The sequence below is a fragment of the Parambassis ranga genome, chromosome 15 (genome assembly GCF_900634625.1).
Source record: "Parambassis ranga chromosome 15, fParRan2.1, whole genome shotgun sequence".
Taxonomy (NCBI): Eukaryota; Metazoa; Chordata; class Actinopteri; family Ambassidae; genus Parambassis; species Parambassis ranga.
In genome coordinates, this window is record NC_041035.1 from 15,482,754 (window position 1) to 15,508,353 (window position 25,600).

The window sequence follows — 25,600 nt, forward strand, 5'->3', positions numbered from 1 at the left end:
AATGTATTTTAGCCTTTTTAGGAAACGAGGAATGGATGCGTTAACATGACGGATGTGTACCTATTTTTCAAGTACCGTACTCTTGTGAAGCGCCCTCTAACGGACATTTTTAGTTAGACAACCTTAATGAAATGAGACCCGTATTTTCATTGAGGATTTGATGTTATCTTCATGTTTATACATTTTACATTTAAGCTAATCATTCATTTATTTTTTATTCTGAATCTGTTGGTGTGATGAGTATCTATCCATATGTTTTACATTCTGTTTTAATGTAGTGTAGTACACAATCAGTACACAATGTTACTGATTCTTTAAAATGTCGTTTAAATAAATGTTTAAAACCACATAACGCAGATGACGTTATGTAAAAATGATTCTCTCATCACACCCAACTCTGACTGACTTCCAGCCTCCCTTTCCTGACAATAAAAACAAAAAACACACTACACAGTTATGACCGAAGATGACCTATCCGAGTTGCCGTAGCAATGCAAGGCTGTGGCACTCCTCCTCAATGAACCTTGGAAAGATGGCGACGGCATACGCACAAGCGAGAGTCAACTGTGCCGGCGGATAGAAAGTGCTCCAAAGAGACTGAAAATCATCGGCTTTGCAAAGATTTAGCAGTGCAAAGTGCGTCTGATACCATCTAGACATGGTTTAGCCCATGCACGGCTAGGAAGAAGAAGCCGCTGCTTTGCTATGGAGCCTCCGGATCGTAACAAGCCCAGCAGGTATGCGAATTTGTTGAACAGACACTTCACCATCAGCACCTCGCAGCTGCCAAATAGGGAGCTGAACATGACACTGCAGTCGACACTATGGAAGCGCTTGCGCATCCTGTAGAAGTCGACTTCCTGTCAAATAGTGGTACGCGTGCAGTTAATGCTTTTGCAACTGTGGAGTTGTAAACTTTTTTGGAGCAACATTTTCCGACACATTATACCGCAGATATTTGCTCCTCAGCTGATTTTCTGTTGGTAGAGAGAGGGGCAAAATGCTCGCCAAATGATAAGGTAACATTTATTAAAAATTATCAACCGTGCAACATGTCAGGGAAACAGCTAGCTAACATTTTCTACTAGCTGTCGCTTGTCTGTTTTATTGTTCACCCGTAGGGTAGCTGCCAGATTGACGGAGCTGAAGTTAGGTTAGTTCTGCAATGCTGGCTCGTACGGTGGTTTTGGACGTGTGTTGTTGATTGTTTGAGGTAGGCGGACTATGCATTTCATCATAACATCGAGGCACAAACTTCGCTGGTTCTAGCTAGCATGTTGCTCCACTGTTATTGTTAATCCTTTAGCTAGACTTGGCGGCCGTGCTGCTCATTGACTCATTGACTCTGATTTTTAACTTCATGCATTTTAAATGTAGTGTTCATGATAGAATAGAGGTCTGAATATGCTGCAACATGTGCAGAGGCGAGTCTTTCTCCACGCTGTATGCGTTCGCAGTGTTCAGCTGACAAGGCGATGATTGATACACTTCTGCACTTCAGCAAGAAAATGCATTCAAAAAAAAATACTCATGTATTTGCGCATCTGGCAATCTCAATGCCGCAGTGTTTGCCCCTGACCGCTGGCGACAGACCCTCAGGAATCTGCTGTTGTGTCTTCCCTTCGCCTCCCTTCTCCTCATATGCAGTTGTTTGTCTGCAGAGCGACTGACTTTCTGGACATATATCAGGTTGGATCAGTTCTTCAATAATCCTAGTTTTTGAGTACATAGCTGGGCCTGGATTTTTTTCTATGGTATTTCAGTAATGATTGAGGAGCAGCCAGTTGTTATTACCTTGCACTCTTGTGGCCACTCAGTCAAAGTGGATACACAAAGAGCTCACATGATTGTGCAATACTGGCCCTGTTAATGTTGTTGTTGCATGCAAAATAATGACACAGTCCCCGTGCCATTACAGGCGGGGTGTACTACACACATATTGATTATGTGTTCTTGTCTTTTGAGATTAGATGCACACAAATCCTGTAAACGGTGAAGCTGTAGTGTTGCACAGAAGGCGGCATTACTTCTGATCAGAATGCACAGCTACAGCTGAAATGACAGGCCTCACAGAATGTCAGTACATTCTCTTGTAGTCTCTACCTTACTAAGTGTAAAACACGATACGTTAGTTCAAACTGGCAACTATTTTGAGAAAGAATAGAATGTGCCCGCTTGGGAATTGAAGGCTGTTGCTATCTTTGCAAGTACAGAGGTCCTTTTGTCAATAATGTCTCATTCTCAAAGTCAGTCCGAAGACATTGTGGCTCAGAAGCATTCCAGAGATTTCAGGATGTGGTGTACTGTGTGTGCAGCAGATAGCTGACTCCTTGGAGCCCTGGAGGCGCTCATTGGGTAGAACTCATTAATGCCTGCATTTGCCAGGAGCACAGGCTGCAGAATACAGATGGACTGTCCTCTAGCATTTCCTATCTGCATCCTGTCTCTGCCCACACCTGCTTTTAGAGGAAGAAACTAATGCTCTCACATTCTGTCACTCTCATCTGTGATTTTGTTTTAAACAATAGCATCAGTGTCACTATTAAACTACAGCAAGTGGCGGTGCTAATATGCTCCACGAGTGCATGATAGACGCAAATGAAAGATGGTAAACCCTTATACCATCTGGAATGTACTTTTTTGTAATATGCATGCATGGCTGCAAAAGAAACTGAAAGTTGAAAGCGAAGGAGTTTTCTTATGACAATTTCAGATCAAATTTCAAATGCAGAGTGCCCTTTCTGGATGTGGCATTAGGTGAAAAGAAAGCCATTACTCCTCTCAACCATTTAGCTCACTCTACAACCCACAGTCTGCAAACAGTATCTACATTTAGATACGTTAAGATCATGTGACTTGTTGTGATTAATGGCATAAGCTTCCACTGGTACAGTAAGGTCTGTGTCTTTTCTTAGACAGAGGATGTTCCTGGTTTGATAAGTAGCAGTCCAGATGGTAAACACAGCAGCTCTAACATTCATGTTATTACTGTGGCTGTTTAGAGTTAGTGTCATGTCTTGCAGAAGCAAATTCCTTTTACTGTGTGGACCTGGACAGTATGCTTTGCACAGTTAGAATGGTTTGGGAGGTCCACTTCTCGCAATGTCAGAGTGTTCCGCAGAAAAGGGTGTGGTTAAGAACGTTGTGTTCATTGTTTCTGAATTCTCTCAGCTTACATTGCAAAAACTGATTGCTGCTTCTGCCATTTTATCAGAGAGCGACAGCAGGTCAGGGATGCATGCCATTAGAGACGTGAGTTGCACTTCTACTGAGATTAGACGCATTTCAATTGTCATGGCCTCAAAACATAACTGTGTACTAATTAGTAGCCAGCAGACATACATTATTTTTTACAGTGGGGGGTAATCAAATTCTGAATTTAGCCTACTGAGCACCAGTTATGCTAGCATGACCTAATTAGAGGAAAGTGTGCTCTTACAAAACCCTGGCCACCTTCTCCTCCTTTTCCTCTCTCTAAAAAAAAATCCCCTTTAGTTTGGGCATTGTGAGCAAGTGTGCTCACTAACCAGCTGTGTGGTATTCAGCCTGTGGGCCTCACGGGCCACGTGTCAGGACTATACAATGGAGTGCCCCTTGCTGGTACAATGGTATGGATGGTTGGTGTCAAAGGTCGTCTCTCCCCCCCTCTCCCCCTGACTCTGGCAGCCCTTGGTATCACTGCTTCAGTCGCTATACAGAAAAGACTCTCAATTTTGTGCTGTTTATTATTCACTCAGTGTTTCTGCCTGGGGGCTCTGGCATTCCACTGGCCTTTATTGGAGCCCCAATGAGCCATCAGATGAGCCATTGAGAGCAGCCAGACACCATCTGCAGTGATAATTCACTAGTGGCAGCCAGGCAGGGACAGCTTGAGGACCATAGTGTGGCTATGGTTAACTGTAGGGCACACAGGCCTGCAACTTTCTCTGTGCCGTCTGCAAACATGTTTAGGAATACAGTAAAAATTTGTGCAGCCTTTACTGCAACAGCACAATCTGTGCTTGAAGTGTTTCATGGCAACCTAACAAACAATACGGTAGTGATGGCGTCATTGGTTCCGCTTTCATTCCTGAATGATTTAGTCATGCTGCTCTGTGCAGAAGTGACTTTTTAAAACCTGGTCTTGTTGTCTTTCACATGTAGCTACTATTTTTGTCCTCAGATGCTATACACCCATGCAGGCTTTGGAATGTTTACCAATGTTCACATAACCTGATATCAGAACTGTTTTTTTTAAATACATAGTTGTGTCATTGCAACAATAAAATCAATCTTCTTTCATCCTACAGTTTCATGATACAATTTTTGCATTGCAGATCCACATGATCTGTCTGTTTTGGTGCTTAATGCCTTATTGTAAAACTTGCAGTTGCTCACTGTGTCTTCTTGTGTAAGCACACTGAAAAGATTACTGTTATGTCCTGCTTCTGCAGAATAAGCCCCTTCACTATTTCCCATACAATACACTCATAATGGAACCAGTGTACTTTCATGCAAGACTTAGTCTGTAATTTCAAGACTGTTGTGGTTAAGTTGGTTGTGCTCTAGTCATTACTCTGGCAGTGATTGGTGGATTGGGTGGGTAGCTTGAAGTAAGGACACGTAACTCAAAAACAACAGCATAAAAACACCAGACATTCAACAATAAAATCATAAGAATGATCTGAATGCATTAAACAAAATGTGTAAATATGTAATTATAGATCCTTGATGCAGTTTCACAAATGGGTCCTCACCTGACATCTAAAACATCTGGATATGTAGCTACAGTCTGGTCCACAACATGACAGTTGAACATAGCAGTGGAAAAAAGAGCTTCTGGCTACATTAGTAACTTGAGACTCTTAACATGGATGCACCCAAGCTATTACATTGCTATTGTAGAAGGTTGCATGTTTGATTTGCACATGCGGTCTCTGCAGCAGGTGTCTGAGGGCCTAGCATCTAGTTCCACAGCTGCTCTCAGACTTTGTGTGTGCGTGTAGGGAGACTGTAGGGCAGATGGACAATAGTAGTCTGGACTCTGTGGCTGCTTGAAAAGCTTAAGCAAGTGATTTCCAGATTACTCCCCCTCCCCTAACACTCACACCTCCACACACTCAACTATAGTGAAAGTGACACAAGCCTGCTGCTTTAAACCCTATCTACACAGATGCTTACTGGCACGTGTTGGGGAATGCCGTTCAGTCAGATGATCGATGGATGGCCACATGTTGTCCAGCATAGATATCTCCGGTTTTCATTCCCCTCTGCTTCTTTGTCTTGATTTCTTTATTTCCATTGACAGGGTGAGACCTTCCAACCTTTCTCTCTAATCCTATTAAAAACCCCTCAGTAAGGCATTAGGGAACAAAGCCTCTGACATTGTAATCTGGAAAGGCGTGCCTCCAGCACCCTCTGTTTTCTTTTTCCCCCCCTTTTCCTTTTTTCCCAGAAGGAAGCGTTTCAAGTGATTGCAGTGTTTCCGTTCTGCAGAAGTAGATGCAGTTAGCTGTTGTGGCCTTTCGTTATCCAAGATCTCAGAATCTTTTTAGGCAGTCCAGATGTCCACATCTTTATCTTTGCTCAAGAATTACTATAATCTTATGAAAGAAGCATGCTGCTATGCATACTGTTGAGTCTCCCTTTAAATTCTTAACTTGTGCAACATGTTTGATGACTTAGCAGACAGAGATAATTAGGGTTACTATTTCTCCCTCTCTGGGTGAGCTGTTATGTTTACTTAGGCCAAGACAGTGTGCCCATAGCTTATTATCCTGCTTCTGGACGACTGTGGTCATACACAGAGTGTTGCTGTACATTTAGAAAGCAGCCTGACAGACTGTAAAGGACAGACACCTAGTCAGTCTGACGCTGGTAGCAGCAGACGTTCAGTCTGGTTGCAGTCTAGCAACCTGTTTGACATGGCATCAGAGATTTGCTGCACATTCTGTTATGGGTGCAAACAACCCAGTACTCTTTGACCTTGTACACACATTTCTTAGTGACTGATTCATAATTGGCTCGATTTTAGCACATTTGCATGCTCCGTTTGGTGAACATGGCATCTAAATACTGTGTATATCCATAGGTATTTCAATATTTTCAAGATTTTTACATAAATTTAATTCAATCTCGACAGGCAGGCTAAGCCAGTAGAAGATGCCTCCCAACAGAATTCAGAGGAGGAATCCTGGGATTCTCCCAGTGAAGAAGAGGAACCTTTGTATGGCACATCACCTCCTTATACCCACCGTCAGATGAAACGAATGTCTGGTAAACATCATCAGAGGAACAACCAGGCGAGGAGTACTGGTCGGTCTCCAAACAAGAGTAAGTAAATAAATTGATTTATTTAAGAAAGAATTTTTGTGGCTGAGTTTTACATGCATTGTCCTGTCTGTTTTTATTTCAGCGGACCTCAGCTCATCTGTCCTGAGAGAGAGTCCCAAGCCAGCAGAGACCCCTGAGGAGCATAGCTACAAGCAAGGCAAGAAGCAGAGAGCCACACTGCGCTCCACAGAGAGAGATCACAAGAAGACCTTTGAAGGCTCCTTCATGCTCGATCCACTCTCAAAGTCAGGGCCTTTTGGTACCCTCAGCATGGATCCAAGGAAGCATTACTTGAGTTTGGGCTGCAGCAGTTGCAAACCTCCTGTGTCTATGCCCCACATTGCTCGCACACACCGTCAAACCTCCAGGACAGACTGTCCTGCCGACCGCCTAAAGTTCTTTGAAACTCTACGGTTGCTGCTTAAGCTCACATCTATGTCCTCTAAGAGGAAGGAGAAGGAGCAGAGAGGCCTTGAGAACATGCCCTTCATGGGCCACAATAATGAAGTCATTTGGTTGGAGCTGCAGGCTTGGCATGCCCGACGTTCCACCAGCGACCAAGACCTTTTTCTTTTCACAGCCCGCCAAGCTATACCTGACATCATTAATGAGGTGCTGCACTTTAAGGTCAACTATGACAGCCTGAGAGGGGCTCAGTGTTCAGGGTCAGAAGCAGTTCAGGGGGACTGTCAGAGTGTCCCAGATCTAGTCTCTGGAACGGAGAGGGAACCTGCTGTAGCAGAGACCAACCACTGTGGAGTAGATCCATGGGGCTTTAGCGCCTGCCCCTCTGCACCTGCAATGAATGCAGCAGAGCCTCTAGGCTCTGGTGCTGATTGCAGGGAACACCTTCAGCGACAGCGACTGGCATTTGAGCAGGTGAAGCGCGTTATGGAACTATTGGAGTCTGTGGAAGCATTGTACCCCTCTTTGCAGGCCCTACAGAAGGATTATGAAAAGTATGCAGCACGAGACTTCCAGGGCAGGGTGCAGGCGCTCTGTCTGTGGCTTAATATTACCCAGGACCTCAACCAGAAGCTTCGTGTTATGGCCACTGTGTTGGGCCTCCATGATCTGTCCCGTATTGGGTGGCCTGTCTTTGAGATCCCTTCACCTCGCTGCTCTCGTGGAAATGAAGAAGAAGACAACGAGGAAGCTGAGGAGAATGATTCAACAGCCACTTTTACTGCTGAAAGTGATGGAGACGACAGGGATGTAGAGGGAGATTTGTCTCCCACCTTGACTCCTAAATTTGCCCGGTTGTTGTCTGAAGATGAGTTTCTCCCAACTGCTTCTTCAGGAAATGCAGAAATCACTGTGGCAGGAGGAGTATTCTGCCCCACATCCATCTATAGACCATTTGTGGATAAGGCCCTGAAACAGATGGGACTGCGTAAACTGATCCTCAGACTGCACAAACTGATGGACCGCTCACTACAGAGGTCCAGGGCAGCATTACTCCGCCACACTCCTGCACTAGAGGTGAGCCTGTCCTTACTTGCACAACTAAAATAAACCACATAGCATTAATTCCGCTAATATGGTTATTCTCATATACATTGTCTGTAAACAAAACAATTTCACTTGCATGCTAATAAAGGACACGTTTTCATAAATAAATAATCCTGTTTTGGACTGGCCTGACAACAACAAGCTATCTGAAATGAACTGTAATGTGCTCCTTAGCTAATTGGTTGAAAGATATATTGTCCTTTTCCAGCCACAACAGTGAGATAATGCACTGTTATAACTTTGTTGATGTCTGCCATCTGGAAATACTGTGGAATGGAGAGCAAATGCAATCAAACAGCTGACTGTAATGTTTGCTGTGCAAATGTTAGTAATTTCAAGAGGCACTTGAGGAAACATTTAGAAGAATTCTCACTGAAAGAAGCTTATGAGAAGTCTGAGACTGTAAACAACAGAAGATGTGTTGACATAGTTAGATGGCCAATTAAAAGAAAAAAAGAGCAGCAAAGAGAAGATTGTTGCTGAGTTATTTGCAATCAATACTCAGCCCATCTGTGTGTTAAATTACCCTTTCTGATGCAGCGTTTTAGGTCAGTACAGCGAACATTTCCTGGATAATTGATTTATTAAAACTCATTGTGTCATTTAGAGGCTGTGGTGTATGGAATACCTAGTGTAAAATAAATAATAATGCATACATAATTGTTTTTCCATTTAACGTATTAAATGGTAAAATCAATTTTATTGATTTAAAGTCAAGTGTTGACTTTTGACTTTTTTCCACCTCTGCAGTTTGCAGACTTCCCAGACCCCATGATGTACAGTGATTACCTGCCAGAACTGTCACGACACGTGTCCTGCAGCGGTCCCACTGATCCAGAGCTTGGAGCAGACCAGGTGTCCTGGGAAGATTTGCTGGACATGGATCTACCATCCTTCCGGCCAGCATTCCTCGTGCTGTGCAGAGTTCTTCTTAACGTCATTCATGAATGCCTTAAACTGCGACTTGAACAGAGGCCTGCCGGAGAGCCTTCACTGCTCAGTATCAAACAGGCAAGTAGAGGATGAAAAGTCTAGATTTCCAATTTCTTTCTGGAATATTACCTTATAGATTTTGCTCATGTTTTCTCAAACAAAAAACTACTGATTCATATATGTGTTCTTACTTGTGTTGTGTGTGCCCTGCAGTTGGTGCGCGAGTGTAAAGAGGTTCTTAAAGGTGGTCTTCTGATGAAGCAGTATTATCAATTCATGCTGCGTGGTGTTGTGACTGATGCTCAGGGCTTGCAAACAAATGCCAATATTGACGAGTTTGAAGAAGACCTTCACAAGATGCTAGTGGTAAGCATTATAGAGAAAGGCTAGTAAATTAATGCATTGTTTGACTGTAACTTGTGTGTTAAAGATGTGTTTGGCTAACACTGTCATCTTTTATTAGGTTTACTTTGACTACATGCACAGCTGGATCCAGATGTTGCAGCAGCTGCCTCAGGCCTCTCACAGCCTAAAGAACCTTTTGGAGGAAGAGTGGAACTTCACTAAGGTCATCACTCCTTACATTCGTGGAGGGGAGGCCCAGTCCGGCAAGCTTTTTTGGTGAGAGAACTTCAAGTTAATCTAAAGGCAGCCAATATTCCTTTTTTATTCATGGCAAAACATAAAGAATTAATGTTATGTTTTTTTGCAGTGATATTGCTGGAATGCTTCTTAAATCCACTGGAGAGTTTCTTGATGCTGGTCTTCAAAAAAGTGGCAGTGAGTTTTGGCAAAGTGCAGATGACAGTGCTGCCTCGGACGAGATCAGGTGACAATCATTATAAAAAGCTGTTTTGACATTTTTGTATGTAGCATATTGTATTAAAATAATTGAACCTTTTTATTATCCTAGGCGGTCTGTTATCGAAACGAGCCGGTCACTTAAAGAGCTCTTCCATGAGGCCAGAGAGCGAGCGTCCAAGGCTCTCGGCTTTGCCAAAATGCTTCGCAAGGTGGGAGGCTGCAGAGAAGAATTTTCACTTTCTTGGAACAGAAAGCCACCACAGCTCTGCCTTTGCAGTTTATCTGTGACCCTGTTTTCTCTGCTCACTAAAGAACTGGGACTGTATGTTCTGACACTCACTTTGTCTTCATCCCTTTCTGTAGGATTTAGAAGTTGCTGCAGATTTCACTATCACTAACGGGGTGACTTGTCTCCTAGAGGCACTGAAGAAGGGAAAGTATGTCAAGGTGTGTTTATTTTTCTGTTAATTTTACACATTTCTGCTCTTTCCTTCCTGCCTTTGGGTCCTCTATGTAACTGTTTAACCTTTCTTTTATGCCCAGGTTCAGATTCCTGGCTTGGAAGAACTCCAGGTTTTTGTCCCATGTGGTTTGATGGATCAGCGGCCTCTCATCCTGCAGCTTCTTAATGCTGCAGCTGGTAAAGACTGCTCCAAAGAGCCAGATGAAATTGCTGAAGATGAAGCCTACCTGCTTATGAGTAAACACAGAGCTGGGGATTCCATCAACGATTCTGAGTGGGCTCAGTGGGATGGCGATCTTCTCAAACTGGTCCCTCAGATGGAAACTGTTGACACCTTAAGAGCCATGAAGGTATGTACTTTAGCATGTTTCAGTTGTATATGTGTGTCTACCTGGTGTTTCCAAGCCTCTCACTGGTCTAAACATGGTTTTAGGTGGACAACTTGCTCTTGATAGTGATGCAGTCAGCTCACCTGGTGGCTCAGCGGAAAGCCTTTCAGCACTCTATGGAGGATGTGCTTACTCTTAGCCGGGAGCAAACATCTAGTCAGCCTCTCATCGCCAGTGCTCTGGAAGAGCTCAAGGTACTTACATAACTGCATGTTGTAAAGACAGGTGCATGCCACTGTCCTACTTTCAGATTCAGTTATGTTATCAGTTGCACTCAATTTCCAATCTATAAACTAAAGATGGTTAGCCACTTTCAGGACAGATAACATAAATATTACTTAAAAAGGAAGCCACTAAACTTTCCTACCAGTTATACTTGAAGCCATAATACCAGACACCATTTTTCACAAGATTGCCCTCAGTTTTGAAAGCCTTGATTTGGTGCCTTTGGTTGAAGACCTCTCCTGAAAATATGCATAAAATAGTCATATAATATTCTAAAATTATTTTTCTCTTTCTTTCTTCTACCACAGGATGAGGCACTACAGCTATGCATTAAGATAAGCACTGCCATTGACAGAGTGGAGTATATGTTCACCACAGAGTTTGAGCCAGAGGTGGAGGAGTCCGAGTCAGCCACTCTGCATCAGTACTACAGAGAAGCAATGATACAGGGCTACAATTTTGCCTTCGAGGTAAAAGCCTTGCAGGAATGGAGCGTGACCCCCATGCATACTTTATAGAAACTTATGCTTTACATACTGCACATCCATTTATTCACACATCTTGCTCATGGCTTGTTCACTGTTCACTACATATAAAGTAAGTCATCCATTGAGGGGACATTGAGGTTTGCTGCCTTTTGTTATTTGCAGTATCACAAGGAGGTAGTGCGCCTGATGTCTGGGGAGTTCAGGCAGAGGATCGGGGAACGCTACATAGCTTTTGCACGCAAATGGATGACCTATGTCCTGACCAAATGTGAGAGTGGCAGGGGCACCAAGCCCAGGTAAGACCTTGCCTTCCGTTATTAAACATAAAACATCTTAGTCAGTGTGTAATTCAGTTATGTCAGGTTGTGTGATGTCCTGAGGCAGCATTTATTTGCAGATGTTCAGTAATGCTTTTTGAAGGCCCTCTAGTGGAGCATTAACCTCACTAACACATAAGCCACATTAGCACAATTAATCTTGAATGGAAAAAAATTTGTTTTTTTTCAAGACTCATGACCTTTTTTTAATAATACAATTTTAATAGTTCTCTCTGTGAAGTATTTGTATTTGTGCTCAGTGTAAATGTAATTCTTTTGTTTTGTTTTTTTCATAGGTGGGCAACTCAGGGTTTTGACTTTCTTCAGGCTATTGAACCTGCCTTTATATCGGCATTACCAGAAGATGACTTCCTGGTAAAATTGCTCCTCTTTTTATTCTATTTTAAATAATCATGCCTAGAATGCGATGTCCTTATCATTATCTGTAAATGTGCATTCATTGTTGCAGAATTTGCAAGCCTTGATGAATGAATGCATTGGACATGTGATTGGAAAACCTCACAGCCCTGTTACAGGCCTGTACATCGGTAAGATCCTGCTGTGTAACAAGCGCCTTCCACTTCTGGAGTTTAGGATTGATTACAGTTTATATTCAGTCGCAGGTTTATAACCAGGGTGTCATGAGCATGAACTGTGACAGAAAGCAGACATGACTACTAGTGAGATAAAACAGAACACTTCAGTTGCTGTAAAATAGAAGGAAAAAAACATGAGTGGGAGTTTAAGTAACCTCAGTAATTACTCACTGAGCATTAAAGAATTTCCCCTCAGGGATAAATAAAGAAATTCTGATTGTGATTGTGATCCTCTGGAGGTGATAGTCTGCAACCATGACTGTGAAGTAAGGTGTTAAAAGCCTCTTTTCTCACCAGGCATTTCCTGGTTAAATTAAATAAATTTGATCTTGAGTAAAACAGGCCATTTAATAAAATTTAAAAATATGAATAGATTAACAGGATTACAAAAATAGACCACTACAAGCTCAGAGCTAAATGCATTCATGGAGTAAAGCAACCCTGGCTGTCATGGAGTCTACATTAATCTGACCACTGGTCTGGCAAAACATGAGCATTTTAGTCCTTAGACCAGTTTCACACACTCGATACATTCAGTTGTCTCTTCAAGTCAAGACTATATTAAGCATGAGCTGCTTTTCTTTTCAGCTCCCAGGAATAGTCCTCGTCCTGTAAAGGTCCCTCGTTGCCATAGTGACCCACCCAACCCCAATTTGTTCATCCCTAATGCCGAAGGTTTCAGGTAGGAGACTGCCATTCAGGTTTCTACAGTAATCTGTGTTTTAATACTCTTTCCTGCATGGCTTTGCTTTTTTTACCTACTGCTAATTTTTACTCTGTAGTTGTAGTTCTTTGTGTTTGTTTATTGGTGGGATTTGAGTGAGTATGTACACACGTGTGTGCCTCTTAACGAGCCACCCAGTCACAAACATGCACACGCACCTACACACAACCTATGCAAAGACACCTTACCTCCCCAAGGCAGCGCTCCTCAGTTTGTTTTTTTGCCACACAGCTCTCGAAGTCTCCCCTGCGATCTCCGGAACCAGCTGTTCCCCAATGGCCCTCGCCCTGTCCCTCAGGGGCCGGGGGAACACAGCCACACCAAAGCACCCGGCAGCACACCCAATGACGTCAGGTAGCTTTGCCCCCCAAGTAGAAACTGTTGTCAAAACATCAGCCCCAGGGGCAAATATAAAAACAACCACTAATAAAGCTCCTAGAAATGAAGGGAGGAAATGCTTCATGGTCCTAAGTTTCAATATTGATACATGCTTGGAATGGACTGCTGTACTACTCTCCCCTCTGCTTAATGATTTTATTGGCTCTGCATTGCGGCATCAGAAATTTAAGTGGAGCTTAAATCTTTTAATTTGTGGATGCAGGTTAGATTTTATTAAATTAAATAAAATGAAGCATTTTCCTTCCACATTAAATATCATCTTAGTGAATGCAGAATTTACAGCATGGGTGTCAAAGATGCATCTATGTAATTATTTGCATGGCATTGATGTAAACTCCAAACTATTGAATTAAGAAAATCTCACAATGGTTTTCAGCATTAAAAGTCACCTTTAGAAGCAGTTTAGAAGTGTCAAAAGAAGGGAAAAAAAACAGAATTAAAAAAACACGAGTCTTGTTTCTGGTTCAAGGGAAGAAACTGATTGTTTTGCATGCTGTGAAAATGAAAGAGTGACCTAAAATATTCTGCTTTTTAGTGCTATTTACAGAAGTCTTGCTTTGATGCTGATGATTCACTGCTACTAGTTTTGCTGGCATATTAGTGTGTGGTATTGAAATCTGAACTCTGGAGATCTAACCTCTAAGTGTGAATGACTGATGCATGCTCAGCTGTTAATGGGTTTCAAAAAGCACACTGCAATTCTCTCCTATCATGAAAAGCATCTCTGTTTGAAAAATGATATTTATTAAAACAAAACAAAACAAAAGCTGGGTACGGATGTAAAATAAAAAAGAAACCCCCCCCCAGACTGTGAGTCAATAGATTTAAACACAGTATAAGATCACTGTCTACCATGTCTTTACAGGGGATCCAGTTTCCATGAGAATGACCGTCTCTCATCGGTTGCAGCAGAGTTGCATTTCAAATCTCTAAGTCGCCACTCCAGCCCCACAGAGGACAGAGAAGGTGGGTACACTCAGTGATGATTGGTCAGGGGTTTTTTCACTTACCTACAGAAATATAAATAAAACAACTACATGCAGTCTTAGTGTGGTGTGAAGATTAATTTACTGTGACAGTTACTTTTTTTAATACGGTACTCTTGTTTTTTTCTCCTTTTTTTTTTAACCTAAACCTAAATACATAAGCGTGACCACATCATATCCACTTTAGGATTGAGTTTAAAATTTTACTTCCTGTTTTTAAGGTTTTATATGAGCTGGCATATATATATATATATATATATATATATATATATATATATATATATATGCATGCAAGTGTTTTATCTCTAGCTAGACATGTCACTTCTTTACAGTGTACTGGTATGCGTTTTTTGTATGTTTGTTACTTGCTTAACCTTGATGTTGTGCTGTATTTGTCTTTTCATTCATTGAGCGCTGACATTGACATGAACTTTTCTCTGAAGCTGGCAGCTGTGGCTACTGCATCTCTCTTGTCTGACAAGGTTGTTCTGACAAGCTAAGGGTGCTACTTGGGTGTATTCCATTATCATCACTCGAAAACCTATGACAAAACCACAATTGCAAGTCTGTGATAAAGCTGCTGATAGGATATTAGGTCTGGGCATAATTATAAATTATGGCCTAGTCTAATGCAGCTCAGTTTAAGAGGGGACTGAAGAGAGATGTATGAGCAGCCTGACAGAGACAGGAAAAGAGAAGATGGTGGACTGATTACTTGTTCAGCATCTTCTCTTCTCATTATATGCAGTATGTTTGTAACTCATTTAAAAATTAGAATGCTGCTGTCCCTTTATTATAACCCATGCAAACCTGGGATCTTTTCTTAAAACACCCAGACACACTTCCCTTTATTAGTTAACCAACAGGTCACTCTTTCCTATCAGCAAAATGTAAAGTTTCTTTTTTGTTTTTTTTCTCCAGAACCCTCATATCCAAAAGGGGACCCTAACAGTGCTGCACGACGAAGCTGGGAGCTCCGCAACTTCATCAGCCAGTCCAAAGGTGAGATTGTTGATGCAATAACTGAATCATACAACAAACAAATCTGATTAAAATGACAATAATAAATCTCATTTCCCATCTTCTTCCACAGACACAGCAGCACGGCAGAGCCCCATGGAGACTGTCCGTCGCTCCATTCGCAAGTTAGAGGACGAACGGTACGGCGAGATGAAGCAGCGCAACATCATTGGCCAAGTATGTCACACACCTAAGTCCTACGACAACGTCATGCATGTTGGGCTCAGGAAGGTGACATTCAAGTGGCAGAGGGGCAACAAGATAGGTATGGCTACAATGACAATGTTTGGTTTCGACATGCATTATTTGACACACATACAGACAGTGATGGCATGTTTGTGGGTGTATGATAACAGGTGAAGGCCAGTATGGGAAGGTGTACACCTGCATCAATGTGGACACTGGAGAGCTAATGGCAATGAAGGAGGTACGTTGTTCAGAAATCTTCAGTAGGACAAATATTAGGTGCTGCAGGTTTTAATACATTCATTGCTTGATATCGACAGATCCGATTCCAGCCGAATGATCACAAAACAATCAAAGAGACTGCGGATGAGCTGAAAATATTTGAAGGCATTAAACATCCAAACCTGGTGCGATACTTTGGAGTTGAGTTGCACCGGGTAAGAAGCTTTCATTGAAGCATCACTTAAGGTATCAGAATGAAGCAGCTTAGTGTAAATGTTCATGTGCTCACCTGTAGGAAGAAATGTACATCTTCATGGAGTACTGTGATGAGGGCACTCTGGAGGAAGTGTCTAGACTGGGGCTGCAGGAGCACGTCATCAGGCTTTACAGCAAACAGATAACTACAGCCATCAATGTCCTCCATGAACACGGCATCGTCCATCGTGATATCAAGGGTTAGTGTCTCATGCTCCATCTTATTAGAAAGTGTAGTAAACTTAGTTAAACTGAGCAGACGATTGTGACTCTGTCTCTGTGTCTTGAATTAGGAGCCAACATCTTTCTGACATCATCCGGCCTGATTAAGTTGGGTGACTTTGGCTGCTCAGTCAAGCTGAGGAACAACACTCACACCATGCCAGGAGAGGTGAACAGCACACTTGGAACAGCAGGTAAGAAATTAATGATCCTGTGTCAGGGTTCAAAGCTACTGAGAGTTTCTTTTTTTTAGCTCCTCTGATTCATGCATGTGTTTTTATGATGAGTAATTTATATTTTCTCTAATCTTTTAAGGATTTCATACTTCATTCATGGTAATGTCATCAGTAATAATATGTTCTTGTGTTGTTCAAATACTTCTTAGCCTACATGGCACCTGAGGTCATCACAAGAGCAAAGGGAGAAGGTCATGGACGAGCTGCAGACATTTGGAGTTTGGGCTGCGTCCTGATTGAGATGGTGACCGGAAAGGTAACATGGAGGGCTGGAGAAGAGCCATCTTTTTTGCTGTGCACAGAACACTAACTCAAAGTGTTTGGTCTTTATCATAGGTTGAAGAATGGTTAAAGATTTTACCATGATCAGCTGAGATGCTATTTCATAGTTAAAAAAAAAAAAAAAAAAAATCTCAGTAAAACACATACATCTAAATGACCAAACATCATTTATTCATTCTTCTCATTATCGACCTGCAGAGGCCATGGCATGAGTACGAGCACAACTTTCAGATCATGTACAAAGTGGGCATGGGCCACAAACCCCCCATTCCCGAGAAGCTGAGCACAGAAGGAAAGGACTTCCTCGGTCACTGTCTGGAGAGTGAACCCAAACGACGCTGGACGGCAAGCATGCTGCTAGACCACCCGTTTGTCAAGGTAAGACGCGTATTTTCTGGTCGCATTTTCTTCTTGTATGTAATTACAAACTGCAGCTCATGTGGCGTGCAGACAAATTCTCATTAAAACTTCTATGTGTGTTTGTTTCAGGTTTGCACAGATGAAGAGTGACTGAAACCTCCTCTGTGGCTTTAAAGTTTACAAATTAGAGCACTACTGTACATGCTGTTGGCAAAAGAAAAAAAACTGTGGACGTAGAGAAGATAATTTAACAGCTGAAGGCACATGGATTTAAACTGAGGAACTAATTCAACATTTCAGAGGACAACTGGATCTATGGAGTTAAAGTTGTTGTGTCTTTATGTATCTATGAACTGGGCACGGAAGAGGAGGACGGGCCGGGGTGGGACTGTACATACTGTAAGAATAGGATTGGCTTTAATTCATGTATAAACAATATTGTAAAGTTAAAGTAACTATTGCCACATTTGTTTGTTTTCACTGGTGAGACCTCTGAAAGGCATTGAGGAATACTTTTTTTTTTTTTTAAATAAATGGGAGGGGGCGGGTGGGCAAAATCTATAGCACTTTTAAACTGTTTACCCAAGGGGGCAGTTGAATAGAGGAGGGAGGGATCTGTTTTCATTTGCCCTTTGAGGCTGAGACAGGTGTGGTTAGCCTCAGTGAATGGAAGGAAAATGTGGGTTAATGGAATGAATACCATCCAAATAATCTAATAGATTCATCACTCGTCATTTGCCAAGTGTGGGCACTAGGAAGGCTTTGTCTTTGTGTTTTTTTTTCCTTGCCTTTGCTGAGGAGACTATGTCCACTTGGAGCATTGTTCAAGTCCACTGGTCCCCGGTGAAGAGCTGTTCATTAGACTGGATGTAGCCGACTGAGAGGAGACTGAAACGGGCCCTGCGCTCCCTCCTTGCTGCTGAACACAGAACATCCACACAGCCAAACACAGACACTGACACACACACCACAACTTCTGGTCCTCTGCTGCTCTTACAGTGTTTGCTATGTACAAACAATATTAATAAACCAATCGTTTTTATAATAATTTGTTTTATCTTTCATCGTAAAAATTCATTATATTATGTTGTCCCGCAGTTATCCTGCATTTTCCTTGTCAGCATAGCTTGTTCAAAGTATGTACATGATACAATAAGACCTAGTTGAATTGTATTCTGTGATTATCCACAGATGTAGACACATGCAAAAATTGGATCAAGGTGTTGATTTAATTTTATAATGATTTATTATTGCAGAATATCCCATTGAAGCTTGTGTGCTAAGGATGTAGTAACACAGGAAGAATGCACAACAGAAACAGGTGGAGGGGCCAGAGGTGTTTGTGTGAGGCTCCAGTGCCTTTTACTGAGCTGCCCTTAAAGAAGAGGAGAGGCATGCAGGAGTGAGTATGAGGATTTTAGATGGCTTGCCAATGTTATTTTATTAGCAGTAAATGGTGCCAGCATTTGTATATATGCTCACTCATTTTAAACGTCAAGGCTTCAGTTCAGCCCCTGTATGTCACGCTGATATGAACATAAAGCACCTCTATCAGCTCAAGCCTCGTGTTTATCTAAGGTGTGGCAGCAATTCACTGACTCAAAGGTCACGGTACTGCGAAAAAGATTTTAATATAAAATGTCACGTTGACATCCAAGCATTGTACTCAGCCAAAGGAAGATGTGTGTAGAGACGGGTGGGTTGTTTTATTTTTTAAAAACACAATTATTTAAGGCAATGTTCCTCCATGAATAACTGACGTTTAGTCTACCTCATAACTTCCTGATTTACTTACTGCTCATATATACATTTTCAAACTGTTCTTCTGATCTTTATAGGTAAGTAACTAGTTGAACCTGGCTGTTTTCCCCGATCAATCTGAGGCATGCTCGCACAGCACACTTACAGCAGCAGGTAAGAAGGTAAACAGTGGTTACCTGTTTGCATGGAACTGCCCTGTGTCTCTGTGGCCTGACAGTTCTTCTTTCTCCCCCTTTTTTTCCACTGAAGAGTGGCCTCGTGAAAAGCATGTGATGCAAATTTTAACCAAAGTGGATGCATCACTGCCTTATCTTAGGTTTTGTTAACTAACTAAATAAAGGTCAATTTTGTATCTAGTCAAAGCTGCGAGCACATATCCAAGTGGTGTGTTGACACTAAAAACTGCCTGCTTTTAGTGTCAACACACCGTGGTCTCAAGAGTGTATTTGTCATGCAACAGTGCAGTTATTACCAATTATTTACAGTTCTTAAAATAAAATAACAGACTGCAGCTTTAGTTGGTGTGCGTGCTTTACCAACACTCCCATCCTCACAGCACAATACTTGTCTTTGTTGGAACTTAGCCTTCAGGGGCTCTCAGAGCAAATCTGCAGAAGATGTTAATTTAATGGGAACACATCTAACTCACTGCTGCTAAACACAACACATCCACACAAGCAAACACTTGCACTTGACACACCCCACAACTTTAGACGACTACCGAGAAATTATTTGTCATATTGCAGTCAAAGAGGTAGTCCATTTGTCACTTGGTTTAGCTAAATTCAGTTACTGATAAATAGATTACTTTATTGGTTTCATCTCTTTCTTGTAATTTTCCAAAAGAAGGCTGCGCTCAATAGTACAGCTTCATGATCTTACACCTTGAGCTTTTACAGCAAAGCGTTAAACCACCCTGTCTGTTGTACTTTCAAGCAGGTCTGCACATGTTGGGCCAGAGCAGTGCTGCTGGCGTTTACAGGTTGTGCTGCTTGTGGATTAGTAGATGTGGAAAGAAACGGCTCTGAGCAGGTCAGACGCCTTTAGTTGTTGTTTAGAGGAACCTCTTTGTTCCCATAGCTGGAGCCTCTGTGGATCTCAGTCTGGCCAATCATCCAGCGAACCCCAAATGAAACTGTGAGAGAAAAGGATCAGAAAGGTCACAGTTAGAATTTTATTTAATGAAGTCACTAAGGAGCCGTGACATGTTGTGTGGTCATTTCCAAAGTAAGTTTCTACATTTCAGCTTTAGGATGATCTTTTTAGACATCCTAGAGTCCTCACCAGTAAACCGATACCTGAATTAATTACTAAGAGTGGACCACCTCATACCACCTAACAACAAACATGATCACTTACTGTATTTATTGTGTAAACCGCAGCATTCTCCTCCTAAATTCATGCTGTTACAGAAGTAACTTCCAAGTGAAGGGATTCAAAAGGATGAATGTCTAAAGCTTTGCTAATTAAAACACATGCCTGAAAGCTGTTAGGGACATGCTTCCAAGACTGAAAATCATACTTTAACTTACATTGGAGTTGTCAAGTCTGCTGCTTTATGGAACGTTTGGACAGAAAGGAGCCGGTTAAATTTGAGGGATGCATTATTTATACCGAAGAGGGGGGGGGGGTGTATGACACCAACCTGCAGAGCAGACTGCCAAGGACGCTACAATGGTTAACAGTGATCCAGAGCTGATCAGTTGAGTGAGTAATAGGCCAAGGGGGTAGAGGAGCAAGCAAGACCAGAACAGCCAGTTGATCAAGGACCACGGCCGACGAGGGGGGCTCACTGTGGGACCAGGGAAGCGGCCCGTCTGCGTGTAGTGCTCCTGAAAATCATCCTGTTAGAGCAGATACAAATCAGTGCCTGAAAACTGCTGCCAACGCCAGAAAACTGCCAAAATATAACAAATATGTCTAATGTTTAACAAGCTCAGATAAACGAGTGACGGCATGTGACCATAAAAATGAAAAAAAAACACAACACAGTCCAGGGATTCACAGTCTCATAATGTTGAGCTACTTTAGCCTTTTTCAAGTGTGCTTCCAGCTTATTATTGCCCTGCACTCTGAGTCACACATCTGTTAGTACACACTGTGGCTGCCATCACAAAGTGTGAATGTTTGGAAGAAGTCTGCATGCAGTCTGCATAAAATTGCAGACCTGCATCCTGCTTCAGGCACCTCAGCCATGTGGTGTATTTGTATCACACTGTATTGATATTCTATGTTGTGAGATTCTTCTTCTTGGAGGGTCACTAGCCTCTTAAACACACTATAAAAATGCTACAACATAAAAAACAATAGCATAATAGAAAAAAATAAATCAGGTCAGAATGTCAACATCTCATGCTGTGCCAAAAGCCAATGTGAACAAGTGCGTTTTAAGAAGGGATTTAAAGGCCTGTCTAATGTACAAAGGCAGGTCATTCCATAGGTTTGGTGCTTCCACCGCAAAGGCCTGGTCCCCTCTGAGTTTCTGATTGGTCTTAGGCACACAGAGAGACAGGTGTGTAGGGATGGAGGAGCTCAGAGAGGTACAGCAGGGGAACAACACACAGGCAGCCAATGAAGGGAAGATAAAACCGGGAGGATGTGCTTGTATTTGCAGGTGCAGCTGCAACTGAGAAATGGAGGACTGACTCATCCCAAAATAAGGTGCATTGTAGTAATCCGGTCGGGTGGCTATAAAGGCGTGGATTACGGTTTGCTGTTGTGCTAGAAAGTGCTTTGCTTTAACACACTCTCACCTTTTCTTGGTAAAGTTTGTGGAGCCATGCAGCGCACTCTGCCTCGTCTTCTGGTACCAGCTCTAGAGGAATTCTCCTGTGAGTAAGAAGGACGGGGCGTCAAATCACAGAAAGAAAGAGAAATATCCTACAAACTCGTCAGTGCAGTATGTTTTTCCTACCTCACATACAAATCTGCATGATATTTTTTCCCATTCAGGATACCACGCAAAGTTGGAGCCTCATCGTTCCTGAAGTTGAGTGTGGAGTCATACACGGCTGCAGCTACACAAGACACAGCAGCAGTTAGCTGTACTCCTTCAGTTTGCAAATGTATACACTGTGGTGGCCACAAGCAAATACATAACTGACGCTGTGTGCTCACCTGTGCCTCTGAGGTTTTGGGCAGTTACCCAGAATCCTTTGGTACGAGGCAAAAGATGATACTTAAGCTTGGCCAGACCTTTGCTCTCAGCTACCTGCATGCTGATCTTGTGTTTCTTTGGTGTGAAGCGTGTTCCCTCACAGTAAAGCAAGAACTTGTGTCAGAAAGAGACAAGTGTGGGGCATCATTACAAGTATCTCAGTAGCATCAGAGTAAGTTAGCGTGGTCATTTCTACGAGTTAAAACCCACCCAGAAGTTTTCCGGGTAATCCTGCAGTTTCTGGAGACTCTTGGTCACCATGCTTCGGTCCTCCTCCCACTTCCTCTTGCAGAAAACTATCTCCAGGAAATACCACATCCAACCAATAACTGGTACATAAGACAACTCTTTTTTGGCTAACACCTTTGAGCTCTGCGAATGGAAAGTACTAGTTAATCACTAAGTTGTCTAAAGCAGTTTGAAAGAAAAAGGGTTTTTGTGGTTTTTCTGTGGCACTTTCTCTTACCCCCAGAACACCAAATCTCTCACAGAAGGTCCAGCCGCACAGGAAGTCTATGTCAAAAGTGTGGTTGAGAACCACAATTGCATTCTCCTTTCCGTACAGCGGGTAACTCTTCGGGTCGGTGTAGAGTGTGCATTCTGTCCCAGACCACCACTCCAGAGCAGCTACCATCTCTAAGGAGCATTTAAGATAAAAAACAAAGTGCTCTGTGAGTACTTTGGAGATTCTTATTAACATACATACAGTTCTGATTTTTAGTGCCACTGTGTGAGCTGATTTTCAGCTCTACACAAGCAAACTCCTGCTTGAGTGGGTAACTGCAACTCTGTCGAGCCCTTTGCAAATATCTTTATCAGCTTTGTACACAAGGGGAGATTAGCACCTAGCAGGCAAAGTTACTTTGGTTGTTTTTGTGATGTTCAGTTTAAATGAATTTCCCTTATTCTAATATGTGTAAGTGATGGACTGTATTGTTTTCCAGGACCCTGCATGTAGAAGTCTTTGAACACACTGCAACAAAGTCACTTACGGCTTGTGATGCAGTAGGCCAGTCGGATGTTGATCCTGCGTGCCAGCTGTTTACTGACCGTCCACAGAGGTAAAGTACAGAGCTGCAACAGGTTGATGATCAGGCCACTGACCAGGAACACGTAACAGATGATCAGGTGGCACAAAAACTGGGATTTCAGCAGCTGCAGGAGCCCCATTTTCCTGTAAACACACCCACCACCTCTGCATGTCACACCTTACTGTAGATGACATTTTTCAGCACTGTTAAACATAACTGTCATAAAAATCAGGGCTGTACCTGACAGAAAATAAGAGTCTGCATGCATGTGTTCCTAAATGACTGTTACTGTAGTCACAATGCAGTTTTTCAGTTTCATTTAATAGTGAACATAAACATGCAAGCATCCAGTTACAATTAAATATTTTAGTGGCATCTTAGATGAAAATACAGCTTTAAGAAACTCCTTAAGTGTATATTACCTTACCAGCAGTGGTCCTTCCTCGGAGATCTTCTCTTCCAAAGCTTTCCAGTTAAATAAGAAGCAGCATGCTCGCTGAAGTTAGTCTTCTCATTCAGAGTTCAGACATGATTCATTCAGTCTTGATGTTTATTCAAAACTCGACCCACTGGTACAAAGTGCGAAACTTCCCCGCTTAAAGGACCACACCCCATCTGAGAGCCGTGTCCGGACCGGAGGATGAAGCCATGTGCGAGCGGCGCTGCCCTCCGGGATCTCTGGAGCCAGACAGTGTCAGCCTCACGGACGAAGATCGTTTATGTTTACAAGACAAACCGACACACACCGGCGAAGAAGCGCTGTCCATCCTCATCAATGTAGGCTTATAAACACAGCAGACGATGGCCCCACGGTAACCATGGTGATGGATATGATAGTGAACCACCCTAACAAAAGCATCCTATATAGAATCCTATTGCTCAGTATTTATAATGTTTAATGTTTATGTTACATGGATCTGGCGCGAGTTTTTTTTCTTCAGCGAAGAAAGGGAAGTCTTCGCTGAAAGTCGGATAATCTGGCGACAGTCTATTGGCGCAAAAACACGATTCTGTTGATTCGTGGCACCGTAAACAGTGACAGAGTGAGACCTCGCTGAATTTTCGCTCCTCTCTGCGACATCTTTATTTGGTCACACGAATGGCACGAGGATGTCATCACTGGGAGTGGCGCACATGCGCAGTGGCGTTTTCTTGTCAAACGTAAAGAGCCGTTTAAGAGGCCGCAAAATCGGGCTTCCTTGTTTCGGTTTGAGTGAAGGAAGTTCCAGAGAAATTTATCAAACATCCCCACAGAGAGCTGATACAGGTGATGGCTGACACACCCTGCTTGTAGCTTGTTAATAAAAGACTTGATGAAATGGAGGTGAACTGAAAAGTACAACTTTCATTCATATTTATTTAAGAATGGTATTCTTGAATTGTATTTGTTTTGTTTTATTTTAGGTTTTTTAGTTTTTGTTACTTTCACCCTCTTCAAGAGCAATTTTTAGACGTTAATTATTTATTATGTATCCTTACATATAGAAAAACATACCATATCCTGTGACGTCACCTCGAAACATGTCTCCATGGTGACAAAAGAACCCAAAGGACACAGAAAGGCTTCAATCTGATGTTAAGTGTCTATATAGGACCGCAGTAAAACACTACATTATTTAGCTTGTGACAGATATCATATGTCAGTGACATACGCTGCATTCATTTTGAGGCAAAGACAAGAGACAACACAACTCTAATCCCAACACAACAATACAACATCAACCCCAACTTAACTTCACAACAGCACCTCTTTATTTCCTTTACTGCCATAAATCATTTGTTTAGCCAAATGGAGAACCAGGGTCAGAAGAGTCCTGCAGAGCCAAGAAATGGCTCTCCTGCAGGCTAAAAATGAAAATGCCCTCCTAAATCTAAATTCCCACAATTAAAAAGTGAAGCATTACAAGTCACATTCAAAGCTTTCCCACATCTTAGAAGCATTTTGCAGCAGGAGTGTAGAAAAGTAGGAGCTGCTTCAGCTACACTCACCACTGTCTCTGTTAGTACCTCCCTGCCAACACCAGAGGGAAGTAAAGATGCACTGAACACAGCTCCTGCTGAGATGGATTTTCCTCTTGCGCACACACTGCAGACCACAAAACTGTTAAACTTTTTATTGTGCACACTTATATTTTCAACTTTCTTTGCTAAAAATACAACATGGTATCTGTGTGGAACTTCCAGCCTAAAACAAACAGTGTTTGGTTATTTTTCTGTGTAACTCAGGGACCCCTAAAAGGAGGTTAATGTGGTCCCGTGACCGTTCCACCTTGGGGGTTGCTAAAATGTGTTTCCAAACTCTCTTTTTTACAAGTCCCATAATGCTTCAGCCCTCACGTCCTTTATGACCAAATAACCTTGTAGGGAGAACATGCCTGTCTGAAGAGGTCCAAACACAGAGTAAAGCAGCTCAGGAAGTCCTTTATGTTCAAATACCAAACATAAAGAATGTGAAGGGACTCCAGGGAACAATGTTGAGTAAGTGCAGTATGTGAATGTCTCTTTGTGGGTGCAGAAGAGGTGAAGCACAGTAAGGTTTTACACTGTTAGCTGAACTGAAGAAGAACCTCTGTGTTTTAATACATGTGTTTGCTATTTCAAGTCCCTTAGCACCTTTACAAAGTAGCCAAAGTCAACACTGATATATATCCAGGTTTGTTCCAGGCAACCGTTCATTCATCAAGTTGATTTATTAAAGTAACTGTAATACTTATGTAATT

At 42.3% G+C, this 25,600-nt stretch overlaps 2 protein-coding genes across 5 annotated transcripts; one reads left to right on the plus strand and one right to left on the minus strand.

Moving 5' to 3' along the window:
• Positions 1–524: 524 nt before the first annotated feature.
• Positions 525–17,979, plus strand: map3k4 (mitogen-activated protein kinase kinase kinase 4). Of its 3 annotated transcripts, none has more exons than XM_028423511.1 (27): positions 525–737; positions 6,122–6,312; positions 6,395–7,794; positions 8,575–8,835; positions 8,971–9,123; positions 9,221–9,378; positions 9,470–9,586; positions 9,671–9,770; positions 9,925–10,008; positions 10,105–10,374; positions 10,458–10,607; positions 10,947–11,108; positions 11,289–11,422; positions 11,740–11,818; positions 11,913–11,991; positions 12,628–12,721; positions 12,995–13,117; positions 14,028–14,128; positions 15,070–15,150; positions 15,242–15,433; positions 15,525–15,595; positions 15,675–15,791; positions 15,872–16,031; positions 16,125–16,247; positions 16,439–16,545; positions 16,770–16,949; positions 17,061–17,979. In XM_028423511.1, exons 1-27 carry the CDS (start codon positions 706–708, stop codon positions 17,079–17,081), a joined length of 4,740 nt encoding a protein of 1,579 aa, XP_028279312.1. In that variant the 5' UTR covers positions 525–705; the 3' UTR covers positions 17,082–17,979. The 3 variants fall into 3 exon arrangements, with proteins under 3 accessions (XP_028279312.1, XP_028279314.1, XP_028279313.1); XM_028423512.1 differs by lacking the exon at positions 525–737 and adding an exon at positions 889–1,019; XM_028423513.1 differs by lacking the exon at positions 12,995–13,117.
• Positions 17,980–18,614: 635 nt separating this feature from the next.
• Positions 18,615–23,634, minus strand: agpat4 (1-acylglycerol-3-phosphate O-acyltransferase 4 (lysophosphatidic acid acyltransferase, delta)). Of its 2 annotated transcripts, none has more exons than XM_028424233.1 (9): positions 23,308–23,634; positions 22,842–23,023; positions 22,316–22,485; positions 22,060–22,221; positions 21,810–21,963; positions 21,607–21,709; positions 21,446–21,521; positions 20,338–20,536; positions 18,615–19,827 (listed from the first exon to the last, which is right to left on the minus strand). In XM_028424233.1, exons 2-9 carry the CDS (start codon positions 23,017–23,019, stop codon positions 19,736–19,738), a joined length of 1,134 nt encoding a protein of 377 aa, XP_028280034.1. In that variant the 5' UTR covers positions 23,020–23,023; positions 23,308–23,634; the 3' UTR covers positions 18,615–19,735. The 2 variants fall into 2 exon arrangements, with proteins under 2 accessions (XP_028280034.1, XP_028280033.1); XM_028424232.1 differs by having other exon boundaries at positions 23,303–23,634.
• Positions 23,635–25,600: the final 1,966 nt, after the last annotated feature.